This window comes from Tachypleus tridentatus, chromosome 6 (genome assembly GCF_004210375.1).
Source record: "Tachypleus tridentatus isolate NWPU-2018 chromosome 6, ASM421037v1, whole genome shotgun sequence".
Lineage (NCBI taxonomy): Eukaryota > Metazoa > Arthropoda > Merostomata > Xiphosura > Limulidae > Tachypleus > Tachypleus tridentatus.
This window is the reverse complement of record NC_134830.1, coordinates 43,974,329-43,993,062: the sequence shown is the minus strand read 5'-3', so window position 1 is coordinate 43,993,062 and position 18,734 is coordinate 43,974,329. Positions and strand designations below refer to the sequence as shown.

The 18,734-nt window shown below is 34.5% G+C and overlaps 1 protein-coding gene across 9 annotated transcripts in view; it reads right to left on the bottom strand.

Annotated features, from left to right (window-relative positions):
• The window catches only part of LOC143252354 (uncharacterized), a 74,758-nt gene continuing 56,024 nt past the window's right edge, over positions 1-18,734 (bottom strand). For 5 of the 9 annotated variants that reach the window (XM_076504345.1, XM_076504340.1, XM_076504339.1 and 2 more), the window contains 3 exons: positions 3,457-3,599; positions 1,293-1,497; positions 1-345 (listed from right to left, as the gene is read on the bottom strand). In XM_076504345.1, the coding sequence (XP_076360460.1) occupies positions 259-345; positions 1,293-1,497; positions 3,457-3,479 (315 nt within the window). In that variant the 5' untranslated portion in view covers positions 3,480-3,599 and the 3' untranslated portion in view covers positions 1-258. Of the gene's footprint in view, positions 346-1,292; positions 1,498-3,446; positions 3,600-11,209; positions 11,341-18,734 lie in introns of all 9 variants that reach the window. The other 4 variants (XM_076504343.1, XM_076504342.1, XM_076504341.1 and 1 more) reach the window with 2 other exon arrangements.

The window sequence follows — 18,734 nt, the reverse complement described above, 5'->3', positions numbered from 1 at the left end:
TGAATATTTTAAATTAGAATATATTGCATAAGAAATATCAGTTCGAGGTTCAGTGAATAATAATTATCGTGTTACAAAAAATTATTTAAAAACAGCAACATACGCACATAAATATAATGGACGGTTCACTGAAATGTAAATTATGACCAGTCGACAATATATATATTTACCAATCTTGATAAAAGTTGAGCTGGACAATATATACAGAGCGTAATTAAAGAAATCATATTTTAGAAGAACATATGATAAACTTGAACATTATAATAATTTTTTAAAACAATTTTTTCTTAACTTGAAATTGGAATGGTGTAGGCTTCTGGAGTGTTGTAGAGTGCGTGGCGAAACCTAGGAAGAAAAAGCTTTTAAATTATTTCGAAGTGGATGCGATATGTTTATAAATTCATAATGTTCTCGCTGTTATAAATACTAATTTTTGTGGTCTTATAGCATCATATCTTTTAATTATATTTTCCATTATTATTACTTAGTCTTAGGGAAGTTCAGTTTTATCAAAATTACTGTTGCGGAATTGGAAGAAGAAAGAAAAAAAAGAAAGCTTGTCAGGTTTGATTTACTTTTATTTTCTATTGTTGTTTGTTTTAAGCACAATGCTACACAAATGTTTTTAATGATATAAGTCCACAGACTAACCACTGTGACACCGGTGAGAATATGGAGTTTGTTTGTTTACTTTTTGAATTTCGCGCAAAGCTGCATGAGAGTTATCTGCGCTAGGCGTCCCTGATGTAGGAGTATAAAATTAGAGGGAAGGCAACTAATCATCACCATCCACCGCCAACTCTTGGGCTACTCTTTTACCAACGAATAGTGGGATTGACCGTCACATTATAACACGCCGACGGCTGAAAGGCGATCATGTTTGGTGGGAGGGGGATTCGAACTCGCACCGTGCCCCTCAGATTACGAGTCCAGTGCCTTTACCATCTGGCTATACCGGGCCGGGGAGAGCATTCTTTCTCCAGTATAACATTTATACTTGTTCAAAACTCTGTTTATAATGCTATATCTTTGGGTAAAATAATGAACAATAACTAACTAAATACTTTCTTAAAACATATTAAAGTCCTTTTTGTACATATATAAAACTAGGAGAGACTTTATGACAATGCACTTTTTTTAAAATTAAAGAGACGGTCCCGAAAGATAGATTGTGGTTTACCAAGTAATTCCCGTTAATTAAGTAAAAACTGTATTATCTCAGACCAGAGTCGGGTCACCATGCGTTAATTATGTCGAACACTGATTAACTTTGTTTATATACAAATACTTACACGGTTCTCCCAAACGGATATCCCGAGTCTGAAATAGTGATCTCCCATACACTCACAGCAGAATGTTCCCACGCTTGTATATCCGCAGATGCTTTCTCTTAAACACAGTTTTCTCATGGTTAAACAGGTGTTGATGTGGTCAGATAATCTAAAACTTATGTGCAGGTGCTCTTTGGTACTTCGTATGTAGGCGGTTGTCAGTATCCTGCAATAGATAAATGTTCACCGTCATCTTTTTCAATTAACGCAGCAAACAAACTCGTGCAGTGTATGACGTCGCGAAATACAAATTACCTATCATTTAGTTAAAAATTGGTTGACTGGTATGGAAAAGGAAGCGCAGAAATATATCTGGATACATTAATATAAAGGAAGTGGTGTTTAGTCAGAGGAATAGCTGGAAATATAATCAAAGAAACAGTAACTACTAATGTACAAAACAAAAGTTGCTTGGGATATGAAGAAAACCATATCAATAGGAACAGATAAGAAATACACAACAGAAAGTTTGTTTGTTTTAATTTCGCACAAAGCTACTCGAGAGCTATCTGTGCTAGCCGTCCCTAATTTAGCAGTGTAAGACTAGAGGAAAGGCAGCTAGTCATCACCACCCACCGCCAACCCTTGTGCTACTCTTTTACCAACGAATAGTGGGATTGACTGTCACATTATAACGCCCCCACGGCTGAAAGGGTGAGCATGTTTGGCGCGACGCGGATGCGAACCCGCGACCCTCAGATTACGAGTCGCACGCCTTAACACGCTTGGCCATGCCAGGCCATAACACAACAGAAAGATCGACAGTCGTGTACAAGGGTGCATAGGAGGTAAAAGAGTTGGTAACAAAATTTTTACTTTTTCTTGTTCCTGGACAGAAAGAGTTATTTCCCAATTGCTTATGCCTAAAGTAAAAGGAAAAGACCTATTTTTTCTTCAAACTTTGCTTTCGTGACCTGGGAGCGTATAACGAAAACATGATGGGTGACTATATTTGGGGGCTGATACGTGAAAGTGATTTACATTACAGTTGCAAATTTTGATAAACTACTCACTTCTAAACATTTTTTGTTCATTTTTGTATAACTTTAGTATAAATACATATAAATCTTGATTCATATGTTGTTTTATTCAGACCTTTGGCAAATGAAAATGTGCAAATATGCCCGTTTTTATATAAAAAATAGGTTAATTTCTAAATTTCATTATCCAGGTCACAAAAGCAAAGATTGAAGGGAATAATGACCATTTTCTCTACTTATACAACATGAGCAATTAACAAAAAATACATACTCTCTAGGAACAAAATTTGTGTTACATAGTGTTAACGGTATCTAGTGTTAGATACAAACAACATTCTTAGAAGTTTGAAAAGGTTTTAAGCAGATCTTTTATTAATTCTTCCTTCCCCCCTCCCCCCAAAAAACCGCTTAATATTTTCCATTTATTTAAGAATTTTGACATATTTATACGACCTTGTGGTTTTTCCAGAACTTTTAACTACACCATCACAGAATTTTTTTTTTTATTTTGGATGGCAGAACCATTTAATTATAATTTTCGGCATGAAATAAAATTGGATGTCAACTAATTTTGTTTGTTTGTTTTGAATTTCGCGCAAAGCTTCTCGAGGGCTGTCTGCACTACCCGTCCCTAATTTAGCAGTGTAAAATTAGAGGGAAGACAGCTAGTCATCACCACCTACCGCCAACTCTTGAGCTACTCTTTTACGAACGAATAGTTGGATTGACCGTCATATTATAACGCTCCCACGACTGTGAGGAGGAGCATGTTTGGTGCGACCGGGATTCGAACTCGCAACCCTTGGATTACGAGTCGAACGCCTTAACACGCTTGGCCATGCCGGACCTTGGTGGGCGTCAACTATCAAAATAAAAATGAATTTTTCGCATTCAATACGACAGGCACAGTTTCATCTGTTATTTGAGTACAGATCAGAGAAAAAAACAACGATAATAACAAAATACCAATGGTAAAAATTCATACTAACTTCAATGAAATTATCTCTACCTATTTCTTACAGAACGGTTTAAAAATTACCAACTATTACAGATAAATTTTCTTTGGTGAATACATTCATATTTGTGTTTTACATTTTTAGTACTAAACGAAAGAAAACAACAACAAAAAACTAACTTTTTCACACCTTTTTTTTCTGTAGAATTTCATGTTGTAATTATAGTTTCTTACAATAGTTTCTGCTTCTTACAAGACTGGTGTATCACTTCTCTCTTCTTAGACCGTTTCTCGCCTCCAGCATTTGAACACGGTCCTCATTTTCTGAGTGAACTGATGAATTGAATGAAGTGTTTTAATGAGGCTAAACATTAACTTCTACATTACACATTAGGGTATTTCTTTCACTCCATTCTATAAACTTAGTTTATCAAAAAAAAAAAAGGAAAAGTTATAAGTTGAATGGTACGTAATAAATCAAAAACTTTTAGTAAATTTCAAAACAGAGTTTTAAACCTAATAATAAAACCAAAAATATGAGATTTTGAGTGTATGTAGACATTTTTAAGATGTCTACAAACAAAGAAACTCAGCTCTTAGTATGAATCTGATAAATCATTTGTAAGTACTTGAAAAAAAAATCGCAGATGTGAAGATTTATAGTTGAATAAATATTTCGAAGAAAATATTTGAAAGGAGATATTTATGAAAGTTTAGTGTAAAGTTGAACAAACTCATAACAGAAAACAACAAACACTCAGCAAACTCACCGTGTGGTTTTGTTTTAATAACTTGTGTGATGGCGTATTGTGATAAAAATGAATAAAACATTGTGAAATAACTATGTATATAAATATATTTATAAAACACACACGATTAATGTTTAGCTAATGCCGAGCTCAATTTTATGTTAATGTATAGTTCGACAAAGCCGAATTTCATCGTGAGAAACGTTTATTTATATTAATACTGTTTATAAAAGTTTGATAACACTAAGGAATAGATGCAGAAAATATATGTTAACAACAAAATATTGTTGGTAATTATCAGGTTCATTATTTTCTAATTTATTTCTATTTATAAACTACCGATGCAAGACTCAAAGATAGCCCTGAAAATAGTTTTAAGGGTCAGTTTGTTCTACTCCTAATTGAATGAATTGAGTCATCTACACGCGATGCTGAAGGGTTGGGATTATTTTAATATACAAAACACACTGTTTGTCGCAGACACGGAGCCCAAGGACAGCATCTCACGCTCTAGGTTAGAAAAGATGTTATGAGTCAACAATCCACTGCTCCGAATCAGCTTGTTGGGGGAACATTGTTGGTGAGGGGTTGGTTGATTCCACGGGTCGTTGAGTCTGATTTAAAAGGCGTCAAGGCTTTCACTTCTCAGCTGCTCTCGCTATATTTGTGCCTGTGCTGCTAGCGGGCACGACACAGTGATTCACCTTAAAGTTTGCCACCAGAGGGCTTCAGTCTTGGACTCCTAGATGAAACGATGTCCGAAACAGAGGCTGTGTTCTTGGTGAACAGTTCCCCTTCCCGACCATGGTTTCTAATACACACAGAGAAAGAGAACACGTCCCTAACACTACTTGTCAGTAATAAGTGTCAACAGTCTCGCTGAAATAGCCGATTAGCAACTGATTTACGGTTTCCTATTTGTTCGGGTCAGACTATTTTATTGTTTCTTTATTTTATCATCATAGTACAACACAGTCATTTTGAAACCAGCGAGGAGACATTGGTTAAACAAACACAGGTGTATGTGACAGGCACACATTAAAAAATAAATAATCAAAAAAACATTGCGAAAAGGTTCTTTGATGTTTCATGATATATACGTGTATTTTGCGAGATTCCTTTACCACAAATTCCATTTCAAGTTCCAAAGAAGTGCAATAGACGTTACTCTCACAGTGTGATGACAAAAAACAGTTTATGGACTTTTGTATATGTTCATCACACGTTTATAATATTTTATATGACTATTGCTGAGGAATTTTATTTGAACCAATAATGTATCAAGCGTATAAATGTCAAACGGCAAAAACAACAACACGTAATCATAACAACATGAGAAATCGATTGAAATATCCTTGTTACCAGTAGTTTCTGGACTACAAGGACAACTGTGCGAGGATTTGTGTACAATACATTACATAAGCAGACTCAGCAAGAAGTATTAGAATCAAAAGTTTAATTTTTTTGAAATTAGTTTAACATAAAATAGTAACACTTTTGGAGACTTTAAAATCATAAACTAAACCTATACCCAAATTCCATATGACAGAAATTGTCTAGGTTCTTTTACATTTTATTACCAAAATAAGTATAACACTGTAAAACTATATATATATATATAAGATACAACGGTTTGTAAACGTAATGAAAAAAATTAAGACAATTACACGCTTCAAGTCCAACAAAACATACCAGCGGTCTGTCTAAACATTTAGGGTGTATTATTTTTTCAATATGCTTACAAATCCTTGTATCTTATACATGCAAGTCTCCTAGCGTATTATGCTTCCATAAATAAATAATATATTAATAGAATCCATGGTTGAAATCGTGTACTAACGTCACCCTTAGAGGGTTGAGCCAAACTATAGGTGGAGTAAAAGAGCTGCAATGTTCTAATTGAGGCTCTTATAAATAAGAAAACATGATTGTTTAAAAACAGTCGGTTTAACAAAAATAACTACAATTAACAGTTCCCACCCAAACTGTTTTTTACACTAAGTTGTTAAGCCTAAAGTTATACAAAGTTATTTGAACTGTGCCCAAAACGGTATCAAAACCAGGGTGTTTTTTTTTTTTTTATACACCATCAGACTTACCGCTGAGCCACTGGAGAGCTCACACTAAATTAAAATAGTCAAAACTATTCTGGTTTTTGTGAGGTAGTTTCTTATAAAATAGTTTTAAACAATGACGATATAAACATTGAACAAAGATGATATGGACAATTTGTATTAACAAGTCGGTTAGCATTATTTTGGTTTAAGGCAAAATGGTCTAAGCGAATACAAACCACACATATTATTTATAACATTATTCATAATGTTTACTTTGTTCAATTGTATCCCCTGCCCCAATGGCACAGCGAAATGTCTCCGGGGTTTTTTAACCCGTGGAAGGCAGAGCACAGGTTGCTAGTTCATTGTGTTGCTATGTGCTTAACTACAAATAAACAAATAAACTTGTTCGGTTCTTCACGTCAAATATGGTAATTTTCTTATGGTCTGTTCCAGGCTACCCGTCTATAACACAGTCACTCGGTGGTTGTCCTTCATTGGTATAGTAACCGCCAACACATGACTACTTTCAACGTCTTCTTTGGTACCCCCTAGAGGGTAAAAATAAAATGTCTCCCAGCTGCCTAGCTAATAAACAGCATGACTGATTCCATATCGATGTTGTAAACACAACATTAAATAACTTACTCTTCCTTCTCTGGTCATACTAAACAAGCTAATACATTATGTATCATTATCTACCTCCGTGAGTAGTGTATAAAGTGCGATTTTAGCTAGCTGTTAACCACAAACTCTCTGTTTCTACAAAAGTATCTAATAAACGAAGATTTAACGTAAAATACAAAATAATCATCCATATTTATTTTTAAAGATTCGTTAGAAACTATTCACTGCTTATTTGATACAAGGGCCCGGAATGGCCAGGTTACGGGTTCGAATCCCTGTCGCACCCAACATGCTTGCCCTTTCAGTCCCGAGGGCGTTATAACGTGACGGTCAGTCCCACTATTCGTTGGTAAAACAGTAGCCCTAGAGTTGGCGGTGGGTGGTGATGACTAGCTGCCTTCCCTCTAGTTTTACTCTGCTAAATTTGGGACGGCAAGCGCGAAAATGAAAAAAAAACAACAAGCAAACAATCCGAAAATACGCAATACATAAAAGAAAGACCACAACAACTAGTTTTGAGACTAAAAAATCGTAATTTCACACAAATCAGGATGAATGAGGGCACATATTCGTTTTACATCAGTGCTCTTCCGTTTTTATCAGTTTGTTTGTATTTTTGTTGAAAAGCATTTTAAAAATATATATTTATTTTGGTAAACGAAATAATAGTTCGATCGAAGTTAGTAAGAAAAAATTACGGGAAAAAATATATTATTTTCGAAATCTGCGAAGCTGAATTATGGAAAATCCGTTATTAAAATGAAGTTTAAATTCGTAGGCCGGTGTTTGTTTTAACTTTCATGACTGTTTTAGTTTACGTTTTTTTAAAAAAACTATTTACTTTACCTAACTAACAACAGTATAACATACATTTCATAAAGTAGACTGGTGTTTTGTTGGATAACTTTTCTTTGAAGGTTCTTTATAGTATTTGTTCAGTATCTCAAGACTGGTTTCAATGCTGTAAGTTCATTCGAGCTTGAAGTTAATGAGCTTTTAATTTGTTTTTGAAAATAATTCACAAAAAATGTATAACAGTTTAAGCTATGTATAGTATTCAATACATTATGATATATATATATATATATATAGCTTTTTATAAGTGTTTGCACGGCTAGGTGGTTAGAATGCTCGACTCGTAATCTGAGGGTCGCGGGTTCAAATTCCCGTCACACTTTACCGTCATGCGGCGTTATATTGTACGGTCAATCCCACTATTCGTTGGTAAAAAGAGTAGCCCAAGAGTCAGCGATGGGTGGTGATAACTAGTCTTACACTGCTAAATTACAGACGGCTAGAGCAAATAGCCCTCGTGTAGCATTGCGCGAAATTAAAGAACAACAAACAATATGTACGTATTTAATATGAGACTCATATCAGAGTACTGAGTTTTTGATATCAAGCATTTTCTAACAATTACGTTTAAATTGTGGTTATTCTATTTCAATCGTTATGATAGTTAATAACTAAGTCTAATTATCGGTTACTCTTTTCTAGATGTACTTTTAATAAATAGTTTTAGTCTACTGCAGCTGGACTGTTTGGTTCAAGTTAAGCACAAAACTACACACAACGCGCCATCTGTCCTCCACTCCGCCCGGCATGGCGAAGTAGTTAAGGCACTCGACTCTTACTTAATCTGAGGGTCGGGGGTTCGACTTCCCCTTACACCAAACATGCTCGCCCTTTCAGCCCTGGGAGCGTTATAATGTGATGATCGATCTCACTAGTCTTTGGTAAAAGTGTAGCCCAAGAGTTGGCGGTAGGTGGTGATGGCTAGCTGCCTTCCCTCTAGTCTTACACTGCTAACTTAAAAATGGCTAACGCAGATAGCTCTCGTGCAGATTTGTGCAAAAATTCAAAATACACCAAAGCTGTTCTCTACCCACCACGATTATCGAAACCCAGTTTTTTCATACTGCTGTGCCACGGAGGTGAGTGGGGAGAGGAGACTACCGCAGATGGAATAAAATTCCAGGATTAAATAAGTCTCTATCATCAATGTATACTTCTTGTTTTACATGTTGTAATTATATAATGCAATGTAGCGAACTTTAGAAAAATGTATCGGTTGATGCTATGATAAACAACACAAAATTCCTAACTTTGTCAATATTTATTTATAACATAACATGTTATAACAGTATTCAGTCTTGCGTAAGTTTTAATAACTCACTGTGTATATGATTAAAACGTGATATGTATTATGTGACAGTCAGGGTCAATTTTGTATGAACAAGTAACAGTAAAATTAGTGGCGGTAAGGGTGCCTTCTGTCACTCGCGCTCACCGCTTGATGTTCTTTCATACTGTTTATTAATTACTTGGCCATCACTGGCCATAGAAGTGCTTTATGGAATGAAGTTGCAAAGTCACGGGTCAAAGTAGGAAGTAAGTATAACTTAAGAAACAACTCTTCATATCAGCGTTATGGTGGCTGTCGTCGTATCAACATCTGAGTTTATGCATTATTGCAATTGTGGTAGCCATTTTTTTTTCAATGTATTCTTCCATAGATAATAAAATGGCACTCTCTGAGATATATAAGACGTTTGCGTGCCCTCTCTTGCATTTAGTGCGTATTGTATTATAGAAAATGTAATGTGTGCGTAGAGAATCAAACACCTGATTTTAGCGTTGTACATCCAAATACTTATTGCTGTTCCACTTCAGCGGGACGGAAGATTTAATATTTATTTTTGATTGATGTAAGTACTTGGTGCTATATAGGAATTTAATTAACATTAACTTACGCAAAAAATAATAAACGCTCAACAACAGAAATAGCTGGGTTGGAGGGGTTGAGAATCTCCATTAACATTCCCCTTTTTCCAGATTATCTTCCCACAAAGTTTAGTTTAGTTTGGTCCACTGACCTAGGAGTAGTTAGGTAAGGGACAAACAGATAGGCACAATTTTTTTTGCTTTATATATAAAAACAAACAGAAAGAGAGCTATACATGCTAAAAAAAAGCTCGCAATAAACAAGATATGATTCTTTTATAACCAGTCGCAAACTCTCTGTTATAAACTTTACTATCATTTAATTATTTAAAGCAAATTTCTACAAGGTATGAAATAACATTATTGGTTTTAAATATTGCTTATTAATTTGGATAATAGCGTCGATATATATATACACTTTAGTTTTTATTTTAACTTCAAAATATTTTCTAATTATTCTCTAAGAACACCAAGCTCATATTCATCATCTATTAAGCTATTTAATTAATTATTTAACTGCTTAAAATATTTACGTATTTTTATATCATTGTTTTTATCGATATTTTCGAAAGTCATAAACACATTTTTAAACTAAGCCTAATGTTTGTTTTGTTTTTTTTAATTTCGCGCAGCTATACGAGGAATGTCTGCCCTAGTCATCCCCTAATTTAGCAGTGTAAGACTGGAGGGAAGGCAACTAGTCATCACCACTCACCGCCAACTCTTGAGATTTTCTTTTACCAACGAATGGCGGAGTTAGCTGTTACATTATAACGTCCCCACGGCCCTCTGGTTACAAGTCGAGCGCACTAACCATCTGGCCATTCAAGCCAAATATTTTGGTGTTTCAGTTTCAATGCACCTTATATAGATTGACCATGCCCCAGTAGTTAAAGTGTCTAGTTCAGATATTAGAAGGTCAGACAACACTGAAACGAGACACTTTCATCAAAGGACACGTTCTTAAACTTCAGTTAGTCCTGTTATTTCGTTCGAAACTGGATCAATCCTATTTGGACAGTACGAGTCGTTGAGCTTTTATAGTGAGTGGTCAGAAACTAAAAATTACGGACTGCTGTGCCTGAACTCTAGAATTATCTGGTCTGACTGTCAGACTTGCAAATAAGTTTAAATCCGAGCTACAAAGAATCTGAATAATTGTGAATAATTAGTACCATTTGTTTAATTAAGTTCGATGTTCCAACTAAAATCTGTCTAACGTGTGTGTGGATTATTATAGCAAGTTTCCCATCTTTCTTTATATTTAATAGAAGTTTTCGTTTATCACATCGAATGTTATCTAAGTTACTACACCATGTTTAATTTAAGAACAGAACCGATTATGGTCACAGTTGTTATGGACATTTTATTACAGTTGCTTGGTTTCTTTTCTATGCTCAGTTAAAACCCGGGCTAGATGAAAGCTGTACACAACATGTTAAGCTTGAACAACCCTTTAATGCCGATATCCTACTAAGGATTATTAATTTTAATCCTTAAGGATTAAGTGTGTTATTGTGGGGCACCTTGTTTCAAATGACCCCACCTGATTTGATTCGTAATACGACCTATAATTTGACCTATTTAGAAAGGCATGTTTGTTTTAACTGGAGACCCGGCCTCCAGATAACTTGTTACAAGGTACGTTCACCTTCTATAACGCCAGAAGAACTTGATAAATCCTTTTGTTCATTCTTCCAGGGTTATGAAACAACAGTAAATCTTTCTTCACGGTAATATGGTATTTATTTCAAATATTCTAATGACTAGCTTACGGCTGACGTACTTGTTCAACGAAAGAGTAAAGCGTGGAAGGACACAGACGACCAGATCAGAACGCCAAACCACCTCTTAATCACTCCCCGAGGATCGTTAAGGGTACATGTCCAGTTTGGTGATAGTCGGTCCAGCGGCTCACTAATTATAAGGAGATACTAAGATACTACACACACACACGGACGTTTGTCAAATAACGGCTTAGATAACATAAAATAACCTAATATATCTTTTCATATTTTACAAATTAATTAAAGCTATATAGAAGTGCTGTCATTACCATTATAAAGCTAATTATTGTACAGTAAAATAACAAATACGTAAGAACAATAATACGTTATGACACATGTGTACATATGTAAAATAGTAATATGCTAAATGTAAATATTTTCCCTGAATACGCTTTGTTTTATTTCAAATACATTTAGATAAACTTAAATTAATGGAAAATTCCTTTCAATAAAGCCCCATCGGTGGGTCAGCGGTAAGTTTAAGAACTTCAAGGCAAAAATTTGGAGATCGATTCCTCTCAGTGTACACAATACGCCAAAGGCATCTTTGCTCTAAAAGACACAAACATATATAATCTTATGAGTATGGATAAAATGTTTGATTATGTCAGTGTTTCTATTTCTTCGTCTCAACCAATATCTAAAAAAGCAATTAAAATGTAAATAGATATATTTTGAAATAATTAATGTTTTTTTTTCTGAATATTATTTTCACATAGTAATGTGATATTTGAGTTTATGAACGCTACACTTTTAATCCGGCTCGTTTATCAGCCCAGGTAGTTCACTAAAGCTTCGATTCATCCACAAATGAGGAGGAACATTATTTGAAAATACGAACATTCTTCAGAAAAAAGTTTAATTAAACGGACGAATTTCTTGTTTTATTTTGATTTACCTAATTCTTGGTTTTATTCATTTTAAAGAGAGATTAACAGAACAAAACAACATAAAACATATGCACTAGTGTTATATTTCTCTCGCCTGTCTCCTCTCCAAGGAAAGTGAAATGCTTATTTTCTAAGGCTTCATATACCAACTTGAAGTTGTTTACTATCGAACAAAACGGTTTCATTTCGCGACTCCCACACTTGGTGAGCATCTGTTTAATCTCACGAATCACCTACGTTCAAGGCGACTTTATGTGTATTTGGTGAAACCGAATCTATCTATGTATCTTCTTAACATTTGCTGCAATGATTTTCACATATACTGAGAAAACGTTTTATAAATACATCACGAAATGCGCTAAATTGTAGAAGAAAAAAAATCGGCATTCATTCAACATTTATAACATGAATTATATTCTAATTTTAGTTTTATAAAAATACTTATGTGAAGAAAGACTCCAAACAAGCTTTGTTGCCCATATGCTCAGTTCTAAAATAAGTTTGCAGGTTTACGGTTTCACAAAATAGACTATGTCGTTCATACGAGCACTTCTAGAATGAGTTTACAGGTTTATAGTTTCAATTAAGCTTCTGGCAAATTAAAGATATAAAAATAGATAAATGGACAGAAAAATTGGAAAAGACAAAACAAAAACAAAGAATCAATCTTTCCGTGCAGCCTAATCGTCGTTTGAGCTAACAACGATATCTTCGTAGTTCAGGAAGAAACTCGTGATCACGAGAAGCCCTCTTGAAGTAAAAATGTATCTCGAAACGGCTGATATGGATATTAAAACTTGAACTAAAATGAAGTAGAGAACAAGGTTTTGACCTACTTAGGTCATCTTCTGGTTAGTATCTATACCAGCAGTCAAGAAGATACTGCTCTCCCCGAGATTTAATATAGTGCCTAAATATTCTATAGATTAATATTGTCAAAGCTTAATCGAAATCATTAGTTCAGATATTTATTATTTATTCTTTTCTTTAATTCTGAATGCTCTGGTTAGCTACCGCTGATCGGACTATTGATTGTACGATGTATAATTATACAAGGTATGTCAGCATGATCCTACGCGCACGTGTATGTGGGTGATATCCCGAGATAAATACACACCTCGTTCGTTACCACCCTAACGACAGAATAAGCGACGACAGATACTGATTCAATGGAGATTGACATTATTCACTTTGTGCGATGGCGTTGTTATCAATTGTTGTCATTTACAACACGGTCTACAGTAATGTAATGTGAATAGGGGCGGCTCATTGATGAAAACTAAGACGTATAGCCACGTGTTTTGTTTTGTTTTTCTTCTAAGTAACACTGTAGGATAAGATGTGAATTCGAAAGAAGCGACAACGCCTTCGTAAATGTAGGGCTAGCTAAAAGCCGATTCTCATGATGTGATAAGCTCTACATGTAGTGCCAAGGTTATTAGGCGTTCACTTAAAACTTACATCTTCGAAGTGTTACGAGAGTACGGAAATCAATTTATTTGTTTATTTATTTTTTTGCTTTTGCGAATTTCAAGGTTTTGTTTTTTAGGTGGAGTTTCTTTTTTAAATGCTAGTTATCAGTGAGATATAAAATAAAAGCTAAATGTGTCTGCAAGACTTTCTTAAATAGCAAATACAAATATTTTAAGATTTTTTTAAAGTTAAAATATTGGGGTAATGGATAGAGTAACTCTATTTTTCCCTTTTCCAATTTTCTGGTGTTTATATACTTGGAGTGATGACTGTTATTGGTTTCTGACGACAATATGGTAATTTACACATATATATGTACAACTACACTGAACATTTTATTACAATAATATGGTAATTTACATATATATATATGTACAACTACACTGAACATTTTATTACAATAATATGGTAATTTACACATATATATGTACAACTACACTGAACATTTTATTACAATAATATGGTAATTTACACATATATATGTACAACTACACTGAACATTTTATTACAATAATATGGTAATTTACACATATATATGTACAACTACACTGAACATTTTATTACAATAATATGGTAATTTACACATATATATGTACAACTACACTGAACATTTATTACAATAATATGCTAATTTATACATGTATGTGTACAACTACACTGGATTTTTTACTACAACAATATAGTAATTTATACATATAAATATGCTGAGCTACACTCGACGTTTCATTACGTTAATATGGTAATTTACATATATATAATAGAATTTAATGAAAACAAGCAGTAAACGGCCTCAACCAATAAAGTATTTTCGTGATGTTTTTAAGGAGAAATATTTTGGTCGTTTGAATGGCTTAGAGATAAATTATCACTAAAATTACACAGCAAGACACCTGTAGTACCGGTGTTGCTAAACTAACAGAGAAAAACTGAAGTTGTCTTACGAACTGATATATTTTACCGCCTATATTGATTTTAGTTTTGGAACGACTGCCAACAAACAGGTTATTGTAACATTCATAAGGAAGTATATAAAACTAAATCGATATAAGTATCAGTAATAATAAAAATATGCTACTCGTTTGCTATTCGTTTCTGATTTGTTAGGGTGAACATCGTTTAATACTGGTATAAACGTTAAGGTGCTGATAAAATATTATCAGATAGAGATTAATCTTTCTAAGATGACTTTATTTACGTTACGTTTTGATTATGAAAATAAGAACAACACATTCGATCTTTTTATTTTACAGCTTGTCGTTTTTTTTATTTTTCGATTACAATTCAGCTTTTCATTGTCATAAACCTGCTTTTGAAAGTCCTAGACTTATAAATGTTATATCATAAAGAGAGCATCTTCGCTTTTACACTAACATTTTCATATATTTTGTATTTGTAGCGAATTCCAGGTCTTGAAACTGCCGCAAGGGAACTTTAAAAACATGTAGAAAATACCAGTACTCTGTCCGAAATTAAGTATTTTTATTAGGTTGGTGCCGCTTACCAAATCCCGAATTTGGACTTGTGCTCATTTCACTTGATCTCGTAAACGTTTCAAAAGCTACGCATTACGTGAACATTTCTAGTCTCGCCACAAAAGGTTCACAGGTGGACTTATTTTTTTACACGTTTTAGTTCAAAGTGACACGTGTACGCGTAGTTTTACGTTAAAGAACAAACTACTGCCCCAATTATATACGTACGTTAACAAAAGTTCTTACAGTATTAAGCGAGAAAAAAGACGTCAAATGATAGTAGGCAGGTAGGGCACATGTAGAATAGAATTATAATTTGTACAATGACAGTATTTCTTGTTCTCCTTTAACTCGATCATGTATAATTAAATACGCAAATAGAATACTGTGTTAAGATGGCACTGTCATCTCTAAAGCCCCGCAATATTTTTTTCTCTATTGTATGATTTATTATTCCTTCGCTTACAGAATATTAATATGATGGACACTAATATACAATAAAAATAGCTTTATAAAACTAATAAAACCTTTATGTCAGCAAACAACAATTCTCGATGTTCCAAAGCCTCACTTACTGTCAAAGTGAATTTAATCAGAATATCTTGAAAAACGTTACATCGCAAATTGTGCACAGTAAACAATAAGTTGGCTACTTATCATAAACAGGTAGATAGAGCTTTAAGTTTGTGTAGGTACTTTTTTTTAGTAAGTATCCACAAGTATAACTTCCACTACTGACAACAAATGTGGTGAAGCTACTCAAATTAATCAGACTCAACGCGCTAGATATCTTTGTATTGATGTTACGTGACGTTATTCTGTATATGACTTTTAAAAACTAAACAGAGCAGCGGCAAGTAACAAAATTCTATCATTTAAACATGTTAAAGAAGTGATACACACACACATACACATATAGATCATAAAATATGTTCAAATACCTAGGCCTCATTTTATATGTAAAAGCCCATGTAAAAGTTTGATTAATTACAGCGAAATAATAATTTTTACTTTATTTACACTGACAGAATCTGAAGTTCTGTTCCGGACTTTCTGACATAAGCTTCAACAAAGTGAAATGAGTGAATTCTTTTTCCACAGGTAAACTTCTAATGATAGCCAGGTAGTTTGGGCACTCAAGTCGTAATCTGAGGGTCGCAGCTTCGAATCCTCACAATACCAAACATGCTCGCTTTTTCAGCTAGGGATACATGATAACGTTACGATCAATCACACTATTCATTGGTAAAAAGAGTACCCCAAGAGTTGGTGGTGAGTGGTGATAACTAGCTGTCTTTCCTCTAGTCCTATACTGCTAATTTAGGGACGGCTAGCGCAGGTAGCCCTCGTGTATAGATCTGCACGAAAATTCAAAACAAATTTCGAATGAAGTTTCACTTGTTGCTGGTAATATACATACATACCAATATTAAAATTTTGTTGTTGGTGGTGGTGGTGATGGTTAACTTTGCGCAAAGGTACTTGAAGGCTACCTGCAATAGCCGTACCTAATCTCGAATTGATAAACTAGAGGGAAGGCCAGCCCTACACCAGCCCACGCGACTGCAAAGGTGAGCACGTTCGGTGACGAGATTCAATCCCGTTACCTATAGATTGAGTGCCCAACCCTACTGACCGTTATTAAAGCAAAGACAAAGTGTTGTTTGTTCCAATGTACTGTGGAAGATCCTAAATAATAAAAAAAAAAATCAAAAACTTGTTTGTTCGTTCCAGATATGTATATTTCTATATCATTAGCCTGCTTATTAAAACATACGAATGCCAAAACCCGTTAACAATGGAGGCATTCGCCAAGTTTCAATTGTTCTTAGATATTATTTAACTGACAACTGTTCGTCCCTAATTAAGAATTTACAGTGGTAGATTGGCATACCGGTAAGACTTATAACGCTCAAAATCTTGTTTCATTACCAAGATGGGTTCAGCACAGACAGTCCATTTTGTAGCTTTGTGGTTAATAACATATAAACGGCATAACAGATTCTGTGTTTCTCAAAATATTTTCTTTATGACTGGAAGTATTACTTTTGATATACAGCTTTGCTATTGTTATCTTTCCAATTGTTTTAGTATTTATTATTGAATTATACCAGTTAACGATTTTTGCATCGACTGAAGAAAACACAGGTTTGATTTCCAAACTGTTACGTCGGTACTACTACGGTATAGTGGTAAGAAGAATAAAATAACGCAATTTTAAGTTTTGAACGTTTTGAATTAATAGATGCCAAAAAATGAAGAAAAGTACAAATAAAATTATTAATGTATTGATTTCCCCTCACATAATTAGTTACCCACCGAAAAGCTTTTCTTACAATTAGTGATGCATTGTTTTTGATTTGCCGAAAATAGAACGTTTCAAAATCTTATCGTATCCATTACAATAATACCACTTTCAACGGCTTTACAAACGAATTGTTTATGTAAAAATTGATCAGTCGTGGTTTTGAGTAAGTACAAAATGTACTAAATGCTGAATTTATTCTCGAAAGCTAAAACACAGTTGGTTCATAAAATTATAGCCTGGGAACAAGAGTTTTACTATATCTGTTACAGTTGCCTTTGATTCGTTTCATTACAAGAGAACCACTTCTCCCCCGTCTCCTAACCAGAACTTTGCCCACAAACCCTGAGAGTTAGTTAATATTAACTAATTTAATCAGCCCGTCCTGGCGGCTCTGTACTTTGCGTATATGTTCTAATATGTAAACATGAGGGTGAGTTACTGATGTTAATTATTTCTAACATTCTGTAACACAATTGTTACAAACTGGTGTAGTAATCAGCCCAACTTTACGGTATTCTAAACATTCATAGAGATATTTTGATATGTTTTGAAATGCACTAGGTAAGTATTACACACATGTACACCGCTGGCCAAAATTTAAGACCAATGAACATAAAGACAAAATATGCATTTTGCGTTGTTAGACTCAACCACTTATTTGAGTAGAGCTTCGAAAGATGAAAATAAGAAAAGGGAAAATAAAAAAAAAAACTTTTTTAGCATTTAATAGAGAAAATGTGAACACTACGAAATTAGCCTAAATAATAACTGGTCAAAAGTTTAAGACCACACGAAAAAAAAGTCCTAAACAGGGTAGAAAATGCCCAACTAACGGTCTCAGTAGTGAGTTGCACGGTCGTCATAGCGAATAACTTCAAACATTCGCTTTAGCATGGTCGATATAAGCGTTTGCAGAAGACTGGCTGGAATGTTATTCCAAGTGGTGAAGATGGCTTCACGAAGATCATGCACTGTTTGGAATTGACGTCCATTCTATAGACTTCCCTTGCCATCCACCTCCAAACATTTTCAGTGGGATTCAGTTCGGAGGATCACGCTGAATAATCCAAAAGAATCACGTTATTCGCCATGAAAATGTCCTTTGTCCTGCGGGCATTGTGCATTACAGCGTTGTCCTGCTGAAAGATCCAGTAATTTCTACACAAGCGAGGGACTTCAGTCAATAAGGATGCTCTCTCCAACATGCCGATGTACCCAGCCGCTGTTTGACGCCCCTGTATAACCTGAAGCTCCATTGTTCCATGGAAGGAGAAAGCACCCCAGATCATGATGGAAGATCCTCTACTGTGTCGTGTAGAGAAATCTCCGGTGGAATATCTTTATCCTACCATTAACGTTTGAATCCATCTGGATCATCCAG